At 44.4% G+C, this 12,903-nt stretch overlaps 1 protein-coding gene across 3 annotated transcripts in view; it reads left to right on the top strand.

Annotated features, from left to right (window-relative positions):
- SCAPER (S-phase cyclin A associated protein in the ER) overlaps nucleotides 1-12,903 on the top strand; it is a 162,814-nt gene that overhangs the window by 32,866 nt on the left and 117,045 nt on the right. For all 3 annotated transcript variants that reach the window (XM_071568602.1, XM_071568600.1, XM_071568601.1), the window contains exons 9-15: nucleotides 6,321-6,574; nucleotides 7,013-7,237; nucleotides 8,804-8,974; nucleotides 9,439-9,514; nucleotides 11,004-11,121; nucleotides 11,444-11,555; nucleotides 12,040-12,180. In XM_071568602.1, the coding sequence (XP_071424703.1) occupies nucleotides 6,321-6,574; nucleotides 7,013-7,237; nucleotides 8,804-8,974; nucleotides 9,439-9,514; nucleotides 11,004-11,121; nucleotides 11,444-11,555; nucleotides 12,040-12,180 (1,097 nt within the window). The remainder of the gene's footprint in view (nucleotides 1-6,320; nucleotides 6,575-7,012; nucleotides 7,238-8,803; nucleotides 8,975-9,438; nucleotides 9,515-11,003; nucleotides 11,122-11,443; nucleotides 11,556-12,039; nucleotides 12,181-12,903) is intronic.

Here is a 12,903-nt window from a genome sequence, read left to right as displayed (position 1 = left end):
CTGAAATACCTTTTTAGGGGCTCTTGTGCATATGGAGAATGTTATTAGCTACACAGGGAATGAAAGTGATCTGTATTTCCATGTGGATAATGTATTTTTAAGAAGCTGAAAGGAAAACAAAAGACCTTATCCTTACATTAGTTTCAGGCTTTCAGAGGGCTGGAGAGTCTTGTATTGGCTGTTCCCTGCAGCTGAGCTTCAAAAGGTGACACCACTTGGGTCCTGTGGTACTGCTTTACAGTGTTCAGTCATCTCCAAATCAAATGTACTAATCAATCCAGACTTGAAACATTTCACTGTAAGAAATAGCAGTCATTCCTGCTAAAAGCTTAGTGTGTTCTTGAGAATGTCTAATAGCTGACAGTGAATGTTGGAGAATTTCAGTGATTTTCTCATGTCTGAATTTTAATGTTTTTAACAAATCGAGTTCTCCATAGGAGCATGTAATGCTTTGTGTGGAAGCAAAAGCCACTTTGGTAAAATCCAGTTATGCTCAGTGATTGGAGCACAAGGAGATCTGTGACACCAACAACAAAGGGAGCCCCAGGGGCTCTTCACATGCATTACTGCAGCAGCTGTGGGGCTCCTGTGTCCTCTGCTCTGCCCCCTCTCCAGCTAATGCACTCCCAGCTGGTTGCTGCATGTGCTTCTGGGGGGATGGAGGGTCCCCCTGCCCCCTGCAATGCTCTCTTGCCCACCCAAAGGCCAGCTGGGGCTGACAGCTGCAGGATCTCCCTGAAACACTTTTTTTCCAGTGATTTTCAACAGCATTATCATTGGGTCTCACAGTGGGTTTGTGATGTGGATGAGTGGTGTGATGCCCTATCTGTTTCATGGTTGATGCAATTTCCAAATTTAACTAAATAAGTCCTTAGGGAGTGAGAAAATGCATGATTTTTCCAGATAGTTCTTTAATCTTTCCTTTCTGGATGCATCATTAAATGAGGTTGAATCATCTTATTTCCCTCATTAAACTTACTGTTACCCGCAATATGTTAATGAATTAAAAAAATTATTTCATGCTTGAGTGTTTTTTTATAATATAAACATAGTCTTTTCTTACTGTCTGACCAGTTTCTGGTCATGAATTCCCTGGTGCCCTGGTGAGATAGGTTACACAATTTCAGAGGGTGTATTAAGAATGGAAATAGGTGCTTACAATTGGAATTGTTTATTGTTTGTACAGAACTCAGGACAATCCAGAACATGTGAACTCCTCAGAAATACTGAATGTTCTTTTCTGTTGCCACAGTTGAAATGTATTTGTGATTTGGGCTCAGATGTGCCCCCCTGATCCTGTGGGAGCATCTGTGCCCTCTGCACGTTGAGGACAAGTGGCAGGAGTGGCAGCACAGACAAGGGGCAGAGTGTTTCTGACTGGGCTGCCAAATTCCTAAGCACAGTTTATGTTGAAAATTTTAAGATTGATCTTTTTTTATGTTCTCCCCTCCACTTCCATTATTAAGTGACCATTATATTAATCTGGCAATTGACTTCTCTAATTAAAGTCTTGCCTATTAATTCACCATCTCTTTGCCATTGCTTGCACCACTAAATTTCCTCTTTTCTCAAAACCTTATTTTATCGTTCTGGTTTTCACATCTTCTGCCCTGTAACTGTGTTTTGTGTGACTTCATGTTTCTGGGTTTGCTTCCAGATTCTCAGGTAATGGTGGTTTTCAAAGTGCTTCTCAGATACTTTAGATTTTAAAACAATTGGGGCTGAAGTTTAGTAATGGCCAGGAAAGGTGGAATAGGTTTGGGTGGGATGTTACTTGCAAGTGAGTTTTTAGAATGGCCATACATGTCCTGAGGTAAAACTCCCAGAGTGTGCCCAGAGGTGCCTGGATTTCTGCTCCTGATGTTTCCTGTGAGGCTCCTTGGCTGCTGCTTCCAGATGGAGCAGCTTCCAGATGGGAAGGCCCTGGTGGCTGCGGGATAACAGATGGGCTGTCACTTTGTGTCACTCCAGGGCAGGCAGGGACAGGCAAGATCACATGAAACTAGAGAATGATCCAGGTAGTCAAATGAATTATTCATTAACAAAACTCTGGGAGTGATCAGATCCAGCATGTGATACTTAGCCTGTGGAGATGGCTGCTGGGCTGTAGGAATTCCAGACTTAGGGGTAAAAGATGGAGGAAGATTGGTGCCCTCCTGAGTATTAACTTTGCTTCAGATTAGATGTGATCTAATGTCAGTAAGTATATTTATTCATAAATGTATTTGCAAACTCTTCATTAAAAACAGCCTGGAAGTGACAGAATACCAAAGTGATGGGTGAGTGAACAGGAACAAGTGCACAGCTGATTGTTAGATGGCATCATACTGTTAAACTGATTCCAGATAGTTCAGGAGTCTGAATACATGTTTGCATTAAAAACTACTTTCTATTTAAAGAACTTACCAAACAACATTCTTTCAAAAGAATATTCTCAGTATTTCTGAGATGCTAAAATGTCTGCTTGAGTCTTGAGTAATAGTTATGGATCTGACAGTGAACAAATGCAAATAAAATGCAAATAAAAATGGCCATGCATGGCTTTTACAGAAAGATTCATTCCTACTTTAGCAAGTGTGGTTATGGCTTTGCTATGCTCTAAGTAATTTATTCTGATTAATTCTGTCATTTTAGACCACCAAGAAATGTGCCGTGAGACAAAGAATCAACTGGGCAAGACAGGCAAGAATATTCTTTTTTGGTAGAATTAACTTCAATAGATATTAGTAAAAGATAATAGAAGATATTTGTACAATTATTAAGAGATACATATGATTAATATATCTTATTTATATATTAGTAAAATTCTCTTTGGGTAGTAGTTACTGATAATGTAGAGGAGATGCCTTTAGGCAGGAGCTGACTCCAGTTTTCAGAACAAGTAGAAATGAAGTGTTTCAATAACTTGTTTTGCAAATCACAAAGAAAAGGAGTTGCAATCCAAAAGCTGCTGCAGTAAAGCAGTGGCCATTTGTTGGTTTGCCTTAGCAGTTCTTCTGGACAATCTCTCTGCTGTCTGTGTATCACTGGCCAGGGAACTTTCTTGGCTACATTTTTTCCTAAGCTTTATACAGCAGTGTCTCTGTGGCCCTGTGGGTTCCTGACACCCTTGGGGTGGGAGCTGTGGGGCAGGAGCCGTGGGGTGGGAGGGGAGCCGGGGGGGGGGGGCAGTTGTTGAGGGGGAGCCATGAGGTGTGAGCCGGGGGGGGGGGGGGGGGCGTGGGGTGGGAGCTGTGGGAGGGGAGCCGTGGGGTGAGCCAAGGTGGGGGGAGCCGTGGGGCAGGAGCTGTGGGGTGGGAGCCATGGGGGATGAGCCGTGGGGCAGGAGCCATGGGGTGGGAGCCATGGGGGGTGAGCCGTGGGGTGGGAGCCAAGGGGGGTGAGCCGTGGGGCAGGAGCTGTGGGGTGGGAGCCATGGGGGAATGAGCCGTGGGGCAGGAGCTGTGGGGTGGGAGCCATGGGGGAATGAGCCGTGGGGCAGGAGCTGTGGGGTGGGAGCCATGGGGGAATGAGCCGTGGGGCAGGAGCTGTGGGGTGGGAGCCATGGGGGGGTGAGCCGTGGGGCAGGAGCTGTGGGGTGGGAGCCATGGGGGAATGAGCCGTGGGGCAGGAGCTGTGGGGTGGGAGCCATGGGGGGTGAACCGTGGGGCAGGAGCTGTGGTACCCACAGGGCTGGGCAGTGCCTGTCCCAGAGGGGCACTGCTGGGACTTTTTGCAGTAGGTCTGTCTGTGGTTGTTGTGGAAATTCTGTATCAGAAAACAATTCTTTGCAGAGAGAGTGCTCAGGCATTGGAATGGGCTGCCCAGAGAGGGGGTGGATTCCCCATCCCTGGAGGTTTTTCAACTGAGCTTGGCCGTGGCACTGAGTGCCATGATCTGGTAAAGGGACTGGAGTTGGACCAAGGGTTGGACTTGATGATCTCAGAGGTCTTTTCCAACCCAATCCATTCTGTGATTCTATGAAATGAACGGCTCTTCTCTGGACTGTTGTTGGAGATAACATTGTTTCTGAGAGGACAAGAACATGTTTCCATCACTAGGTCCTGTAGAGAATTAGATTTTGTCTGTATGGAGACGAAATGAAAATAAAGCCAAAGTCACTTACAAGGGTCAAATGGGAAGTCTGTAGTAAAGCAAAAGGTAGAATTGGTATCTTTTTGACTTCCATTCCCCTCTTAGCCAGTGGGGCACACTGCAATGTGTGGGAGTGCACACAGGGGAGGAGCACAGTTAGGCCCTGGGCAGGTGTGTCCTGGCCTGGGTCTGGGCAGGTGTGTCCTGGCTCTGGACAGGTGTGTCCTGGCTCTGGGTAGGTGTGTTCTGGCCTGGCTCTTTGCAGGTGTGTCCTGGCCTGGCCCTGGACAGGTGTGTCCTGGCTCTGGGCAGGTGTGTCCTGGCCTGGCCCTGGACAGGTGTGTACTGGCTCTGGGCAGGTGTGTCCTGGCCTGGCCCTGGACAGGTGTGTCCTGGCTCTGGGCAGGTGTGTCTTGGCCTGGCTCTGGGCAGGTGTGTCCTGGCTCTGGGCAGGTGTGTCCTGGCCTGGCTCTGGGCAGGTGTGTCCTGGCCCTGGGCAGGTGTGTCCTGGCCTGGCCCTGGGCAGGTGTGTCCTGGCCCTGGGCAGGTGTGTCCTGGCTCTGGTTCCAGCAGTAATCGAAGGGATTGGCTGTGGTCATTCACCCAGAGTTTGGGAGTTTTGTTTAAAATACACAGCCATTCCTCTAGAGGAAAACAGTTTAGTAAAGCTTCGAGTTGCATTATCTTTTTGCGTCAGTTTTTATGTTTGTGGACAGTTACATAGGTGTGTCAGACAGCTGGTTTGTGAGCTGCTCAGCAAAGCTGATTCTCAGTACAGAGCAGTTAACCTCCCTGGTACCTCAGGATGTGTACCAGCCTTTTGGCCAGGCTGCTGTGTTTTATCCTGAGGTGTGAAGAGAACCCAGGAGTTAAATGAGCACTTAATGTGTATAAAATGCCCGATGCCAAAGGCAACAAAGCATGAAAGTGCCACTAGTTCTGGTTTAGACTCATTTCTATTTTACTGGTTACTGCTGCTGTTGAACATCAGTTGGAGTCCACCTAAAGGTTGTTTGCACCAGTTCTGATGTTCAACCCTAGTGTTTAAGCTAATCTTTGTGCCTGAGCTACATGATCATCTTCGTTAGTAAAAACTTTACAAATACCCAGAAAAAAATTTTTTTATAAAAGTTGTATTCTAGATTATTTCTCTCTCTAGAACTGGCCATAGTGTTAGTTCTTTTGTGTCTCTACTCCTCCAGGAAAAAGTATTCTCTCCTATTCTTCTCTTCCTTTTATGTGAATGATTTTAAAAACGGCTCATGCCAAAATTATATTGGACAATATTGTTAGTTACAAGTTAGTTCTCAAGTTTTTTGCAAGACTTTTTGTTCAGTGAATAGCCAGGTGTGAGCTTATCCTTTGTGATCTTGAGTTGTACCCTCAGGTCTCAGAGAATCACTCACATGGGAAATTATGTGGTGCTGTTAATTGCTGGCCATGAGAATGTTGCATAAGGAGGAGGGAGTTCACCTTAATACTCTGGAAATTGGTCCCACCTAAGGCCTGATACTTCAGGCAGACAAATGTAACTTTAAAGGCTTTTCAGGTATGTACCAAGATTAGATATTAGAAATGTTGATCAGCAAGTTTTATGTAACAGCCATATAGAAATCACAGTAAATTGAAGAAAACCTGCTTTTCTATTTTCTCTTTCAGTTTGCAGTCCCACTATAGCAGTATTTTGCTATTTTGTGGAATCTGGGAAAAGAAATTTTCCAAGAACTGACACTGATTAGCATATTTTTGTTATCACAGTAAAGCAAATGGAAAAAAAGGGAGGAAAACACTGGAAGAATAGTAAACCACGTTTCTGGACAGTGCTCTCCACACTGAGTTGTGCAGTTATGTCTGTACTTGCACTTTCACAAAAGGCCTCTGAGGTTCCTGTTGCTACAAAGAAGAGCAGTAGTTGCTTTGTTGTGCTTTGCCTTCTCCTGGAATTGCAACATGGGCATGGAACACTTCAGTACACCATTTTCCACAGTGTTGTGCTTGAGTAGCTTCACTTCTTGCAGTAACAGAATGGGTCCCATGAATAGAGTTGTTCAATGTCTGTGAAAATAATAGCCCTCCTTGAAGTAAAAAGCTTTGCTAGAGAATATTTCATTGATTTTTTTGGTATTGATTTTTAAAGAGAACATTTTTCTCACACAGCTTGTGTAATACTGTAATAAAATAGTTGTTTCTGATGGTTCTCTTTGTAAGTCTTCCTGTCTGAGAATGGGTGTGTTTTCCCACTGCAGATCGGAAGGATGCGGAGGGCTGGGAGACAGTTCAGCGGGGAAGGCCCGTTCGCTCTCGATCCACGGCCTTGGCAGCAAAACCTCCTGTGGCTGCAGAGTCACTGAAGAGCAGAGGTGACAGTGACAAAGAAAATGTCATTTCACCAGCAGCAGAGCACAAGCCTGGGAGCTCAGTCACTGCATCCGAAAGCACCGAGCTGGGACAGGAGGATCCTGCACATCACTCCGAAGGGCCTCTTACCGAAAGGATTCGGGTCAGTACTTCATTCTGAACAATTTTCTAACCTTAAATCTTGCAGCTTTTTCTTTAGAGTGTTTTATAAAAGTGGTGTTGTCTAGAGCTTTTATGCACTTAACCAGATTAGAAAAGGATTTAAAAATAATGGCTAGTTCAGTTACATTTATGGAAATGCATTAAGGTGTTGGCATGAATAGGCTAATTAAAATTATGATGCTGTAGACAGCTTTTCCATGTTTTCCAAAAAGTCAGCATTAGGCACATCTCATAGATGGATTTCAGATAAAACGATCCAACTTTTGCAAGGTTATGAGCACCTGAAATAAGTGAAGTTATTTGCATCACTCACTGTAAAGTTGCCAGGTATTTTCTTAAAATATTTTCTGTTTGATTCTAAGTGACATTAAAAATCAGTATGTTGCATTTTGTTAATTCTGCAAATGTCTCTTGTCAGCTCCCAGCAGGTGCCTCGGAAGCCAATGGGAGCACTGGGACAGCACTGCCAGGAGATCCCTCACAACCAGCTCCTGAGGTGCCTCCAGCTCTCCCCAGCACTGACTGTGCTCCCAAAGCTCTGCAGGGGAGCGAAGCCTCCTCCCTGAGCACCGAGACTGTAGACTGGCATCAGACAGAAAAAGCTAAAACTGAAACTGAAATGGATCCCTCGGATATTTCAAATGTGAGTGCTGCCAGATTGGTAAGAGATCTTCTAAGATTTCCCAGTGAATAATAAATACAAGCCTTAATTTTCTCACGCTCTGTTGCACAGTGTTTATTGGTAGCCTGCTGTAAAAATTACAGAAAAATTTGTCAGGTGCTTACTGTAGAAAAAAGACCAAATTTAATTCCAGTAAAGTTTCTGAATGTAAACTAGAAATATACAAATGTTTGGAATAAAGATATCGATGCTCTCTTTACCTCTTTAAATAATGTTTGCACTAATTTTTCATTTCCTTCACATTATCAGTCATTTTAAGTCGCACTCATTAAATTCTTACTCCAGTTTTGCAAACCATTCAAACTGGAAATACTTGGGGTATCAAATTCTGTTAGAAACAAAGGTAGACCTGTGCCTGTTAAGACTAACTGAGTAGCTCTCCAGGGTCTTCACTTACAACCAGCAATCTGGGGGACTGCTGTTCATAAGCAACAAATGTGAAGTCAGTGTTGTATTTTTTTGGCTTTCCAAAAAGGGTGTCCCTTCTTGTCAGTAAAATTCTGCAGGTCTCAGGTGTGTCTGCTTTACTGGGATTCTCTCAGTGGAGAGGTGCAGTAATGTTACTTAAGATCCAGGTTGTACTTTCAGGTTATGTTTTGCTGTATTTTGTTGTTTCTGATTTGGGAGTGGGTGTTGCTTTGTTTTGTTTGCTTGTTTTTTTTTCAGAAACTAGATTAAAATTCTGATTTGCACAGGTTTTCTTGTTAAACACTTTCAAATTTAACATCTTTCACAAACTGAATTCCTGCTAGGGAATTGCCAAGTATCTGTGTGCTTTTAGAGCTGATTTCTAGCAACTCATCCACTAACATAGTTCCAGGTGCTCAGTTATTAACTCTTCAGGATGCTGACAGGTTGGTGGGATCTGTGTCTCCTGGAAGTGTTTTACTGCTCCGGATTACACTGGTGTAAAACAGCAGGTTGTGTGTTGTGGCACATTGTCTGGTTGATGAAGTGGAAATGAACTGGTTAATACTGGACACCAGAGAAGAAAAAGACAATCAGCATTTTCAGGCTGAACATTCTTGCCTCACTCTCATGTCATTCATGTTGAAAAACAAATATAACCTGAGATTCCATTGTATTAACTACAGTAGTTTCCAGATACAGTTCATGCAGATAGTTTTCATCTTTAAATAATACTTTGAAGCATAATTCTGTCTGAGAAGGTACCAGCAGGCCATGCATTAATGCCTTGCTTAGTCCCTAAGACTGAGCATTTAAACAATAATTACAGAAGAACTGTCTTTGTTGCTTTTAATGACAGTGTTTGTGAAATACATTTTGGAATTATGTGAATGATAATTGGTTTCATAAGTGTTCATGTAGCTGTTAAATGAGTTAATAGTTGCTAACAGTTTTAGAAGGGTTTATATTTCAGTTACTTTCACAAAATATAGCAGTAAAAGAACTACGATAATGAGAAGTTGAACAAAATATCATATAATTCATATTAACTATATGGAATCCACTTTGTTGTGCCTGCTGCTGATTTTGGGGGTTTTCCTGGTGTCATGTTTCCTTCAGTCCATGGCAGAAGTCCTTGCTAAGAAAGAGGAGTTAGCAGATCGCCTGGAAAGGGCGAATGAAGAAGCCATTGCCAGTGCTATTGCAGAGGAGGAGCAGCTGACCAGAGAGATCGAGGCAGAGGAGAACAACGACATCAGCATCGAGACTGACAATGACAGCGACTTCTCTGTGAGTGGCCACTTTATTTTCATGGACCCAAAATGAAGCTGTCTTTATTGTCAGTATGAATATAGAATTTGTTAGCATTTGTTATGGCATGAATCTAACCTGTTTAACATGTGAAGTAAATAGTGTCATGTAATAGTTATGCCATCCTAAGGTATATTTAGTCTCACTAAACTCCCACCACGGTACAGACCTCTTTGGTATTGCAACCATTGTCCTGCTGCCTGTTTCTGGGTGCAAAATGCGGGGAACTGAGACTTATTATCTTCATTACTACCATGCAGGAGTAGGTGAAGCAAAAGTCTCTATTTTTACTGTCAGAAAGAGCAGGAACACATCTGACTTTGAGGTGACTGGTTCAGTTTGGAAACATTGCTCAATGTTGCTAGTTGGGCACTGTTTAATGTGTGTGTACACCTGTGAGTTAAAGTTGATGTTTTGACTGTCTGGTTCATGTTAAATTTCAGGCCAATATGGGCAATGGAAGCATATCCTTCTGTGGTTTGTCTATGGACTGGAATGATGTTCTGGCAGATTATGAAGGTAAATTTCCGTATATGACTGTGCTTACATGGAAATGACAACTGAAAATTTACAAACGTACCACTTTTACTCATGACTAGTAAAGGTTTCAGAAGTTTTCCTCAACCCCTAAATATTATTTCAGGTAATGTTATTTTCTATGTTTTTCCTGAGGAAAGATGCATTGTTTGTTTGTTCAAGCCATCTCTCTGTGTCTTTGTTCTTCAGCTTTCTTTACCCACCCCTCTATTAGAATTTTACATTTTTTTAATCCAATTTTATCTTGCCATTTGGATAAAAGTGTAATGAAATCATGAAACATCAAAATACATGGGGATTAGAGATTCTTCAGTCTGCATTTTCACCTGTGCTCAGGGGAACCCATCTGAGCGAGAACTCCAAGAGGAGCTAATGCTTCTTAATTGCACTTCTAGAGAAGTGTGTTTGAGTGATCCCCTCTCTGTTTTCTGTGTGCACAGCCCATGAGTCCTCTGGAGCAGTGTGTTTTCTGATCCCCTCACTGTTTCTCTGTGCACAGCCTGTGAGTCTTCTGGAGGAGTGTGTTTTCTGATCCCCTCTGTTTCTCTGTGCACAGCCCATGAGTCTCTTGGAGCAGTGTGTTTTCTGATCCCCTCTCTGCTTCTCTGTGCACAGCCCATGAGTCTCCTGGAGCAGTGTGGCTGTGTTTTCTGATCCCCTCTCTGTTTCTCTGTGCACAGCCCATGAGTCTCTTGGAGCAGTGAGTTTTCTGATCCCCTCTCTGCTTCTCTGTGCACAGCCCATGAGTCTCCTGGAGCAGTGTGGCTGTGTTTTCTGATCCCCTCTCTGTTTCTCTGTGCACAGCCCATGAGTCCTCTGGAGTGGTGTGTTTGATGATCCCCTCTCTGTTTCTCTGTGCACAGCCTGTGAGTCTTCTGGAGGAGTGTGTTTGATGATCCCCTCTGTTTCTCTGTGCACAGCCCATGAGTCTCCTGAAGCAGTGTGGCTGTGTTTTCTGATCCCCTCTCTGTTTCTCTGTGCACAGCCCATGAGTCTCCTGAAGCAGTGTGGCTGTGTTTTCTGATCCCCTCTCTGTTTCTCTGTGCACAGCCCATGAGTCTCTTGGAGCAGTGTGTTTTCTGATCCCCTCTCTGTTTCTCTGTGCACAGCCTGTGAGTCTCTTGGAGCAGTGTGTTTTCTGATTCCCTCTGTTTCTCTGTGCACAGCCCATGAGTCTCTTGGAGCAGTGTGTTTTCTGATCCCCTCTCTGTTTCTCTGTGCACAGCCCATGAGTCTCCTGGAGCAGTGTGGCTGTGTTTTCTGATCCTCTCTCTGTTTCTCTGTGCACAGCCCATGAGTCTCCTGGAGCAGTGTGGCTGTGTTTTCTGATCCCCTCTCTGTTTCTCTGTGCACAGCCCATGAGTCTCTTGGAGCAGTGTGTTTGATGATCCCCTCTGTTTCTCTGTGCACAACCCATGAGTCTCTTGGAGCAGTGTGTTTTCTGATCCCCTCTCTGTTTCTCTGTGCACAGCCCGCGAGTCATGGCGCCAGAGCAATTCCTGGGGGGACCGCGCGGAGGAGGAGCCGGCGCGGCCGCCCGGCCATGGCATCCACATGCACGAGAAGCTGTCGTCTCCCTCACGCAAGAGGTGCTGCAGGTTTGCCTGTCTGTGCAGAGAACAGGCAGCCAGACTCAGGGCTGCCTGAAACCCTCCCTAAACTGCTGTAGGGCTGTGGGTGGGAAGTGTCACAGAAAGCTATAGAGATATTCTTTCATAGTGAACAAGGCTCGTGCTACGGTGTCCACTAAATAAAGATTTGAAGTCTAGAACAGTATTCACGCTTACAGGAAATATTTGTCCTTCACTGGCCTATTATTTTTCTCTTACTGAAATGACATAGAAATATTAGCTACACTGTCTGTTAATATTGTCTCAATTGCTTTTGCTCTGCTTTGGTTTTTACTAAAAGAACAATAGCAGAATCCAAAAAGAAACATGAAGAGAAACAAATGAAAGCTCAACAGCTGAGAGAAAAGTTACGTGAAGAAAAGACACTGAAGCTTCAAAAATTAATGGAGAGGGTAAGCTTTGTGTAATATAAAAAACTGCTCTGCTGCCTTTCAGAAAAGACGTTTTTTCCCGTATAGTCTGGACATGTTACAGATTAAAACCAGTGGTGAAATGCAGTTTTCATCTGTGTCTGAGTTTATGTAGTTTTCACAGCTGACTTGTGCATCACAGCTATTAAAGAAAGCATTATTTCAAATGACAAACTTCTGTGAGAGTGTTATTAACATACTAGACTGTCTCAGACTCAAGGAAAGCATGAAAAGTAGAAATGTGTTCCATGTATCCAGCAGAGATGCTAAAACTCACCAAACTGAGGCAGTTTGGGTGTTTAACCCAAAGCAGTGTACTGTGGGTTCAACTTAATGCAGGCTTTGTGTAGGACATGAAAATATTTTGTTACTGTGAAGAAAGATTCAAGTATTAGAAAATCCTGAGGACACTTCAGGCCCTGTTTTGAGGTACTGTGTTAGTAACATATTTACTCATTCTATATAGGAGAAGGATGTAAGGAAATGGAAAGAAGAACTACTGGATCAGAGACGGAGGATGATGGAGGAGAAGTTACTCCATGCAGAATTCAAACGGGAAGTGCAGCTACAAGCAATTGTGAAAAAAGCACAAGAGGAAGAAGCTAAGGTGAGTTACTTAATTTTAAAGAGGAACTATTTAATACTTATGCTTTTTATATATGTTGTACCTTGGTGTCTTCTCTGGGGACACCCCCTTGTTGCGGGGGAGAAGCTTGCGTGCCCTCATGAGGTTGGGTGCTGTGCTGGCGGCGGTTTGTGCCTCTGGGAGGGTCTCCCATGCCAGACAGGTCTCAGCTGAAGGGTCAGACAAAGTGTGTCCACGGGCAGGATGGGCTCGCCAGCCCTCTGGCAACCATCCTAGGAGAAGGACAACTCCAACCCCAAACCTGGGCAGATGGAGCTCGCTTAGCCCTGTAAGGCCATCCATCTAAGAGAAGGATACTCTGACCAAACCTACATCCTGAGGTATTCACTGTCACCGTCCAAGCTCGCTCGGCCCTGGCAGATGAACCTTAGGAGTAAAGGGTGGGGCCAGTTCTGCACACGCTGTGCCTCACCTAAACAATCCATTGTACAGGCTTGAAGGGTTCACCCACATTGCAAAGCCCTGTAGCGACAGGGGAGGGTTGAAACGGCAGGTGAGAAAGCGCTGGAAGCCACAGCCCCAACCCTGCATGCAGGTGGGGTAGGACATTGGTCATTGGAGACTGACCCCAGAGATGACAGTCTCTTGAGGCAGCATCCTGAACGACCAAGCAGCCTTTTCTAGGGACAGCACTGCTTGCTCCACACGGAGAGGGGCCTAGCAAAGGTGGCCTAAACAAAGCTC

This window comes from Pithys albifrons, chromosome 13, assembly GCF_047495875.1.
Source record: "Pithys albifrons albifrons isolate INPA30051 chromosome 13, PitAlb_v1, whole genome shotgun sequence".
In the NCBI taxonomy this organism is placed as follows: Eukaryota; Metazoa; Chordata; class Aves; order Passeriformes; family Thamnophilidae; genus Pithys; species Pithys albifrons.
The sequence above is the reverse complement of the archived record's forward strand: the minus strand, read 5'-3'. Positions and strand labels throughout refer to the sequence as shown.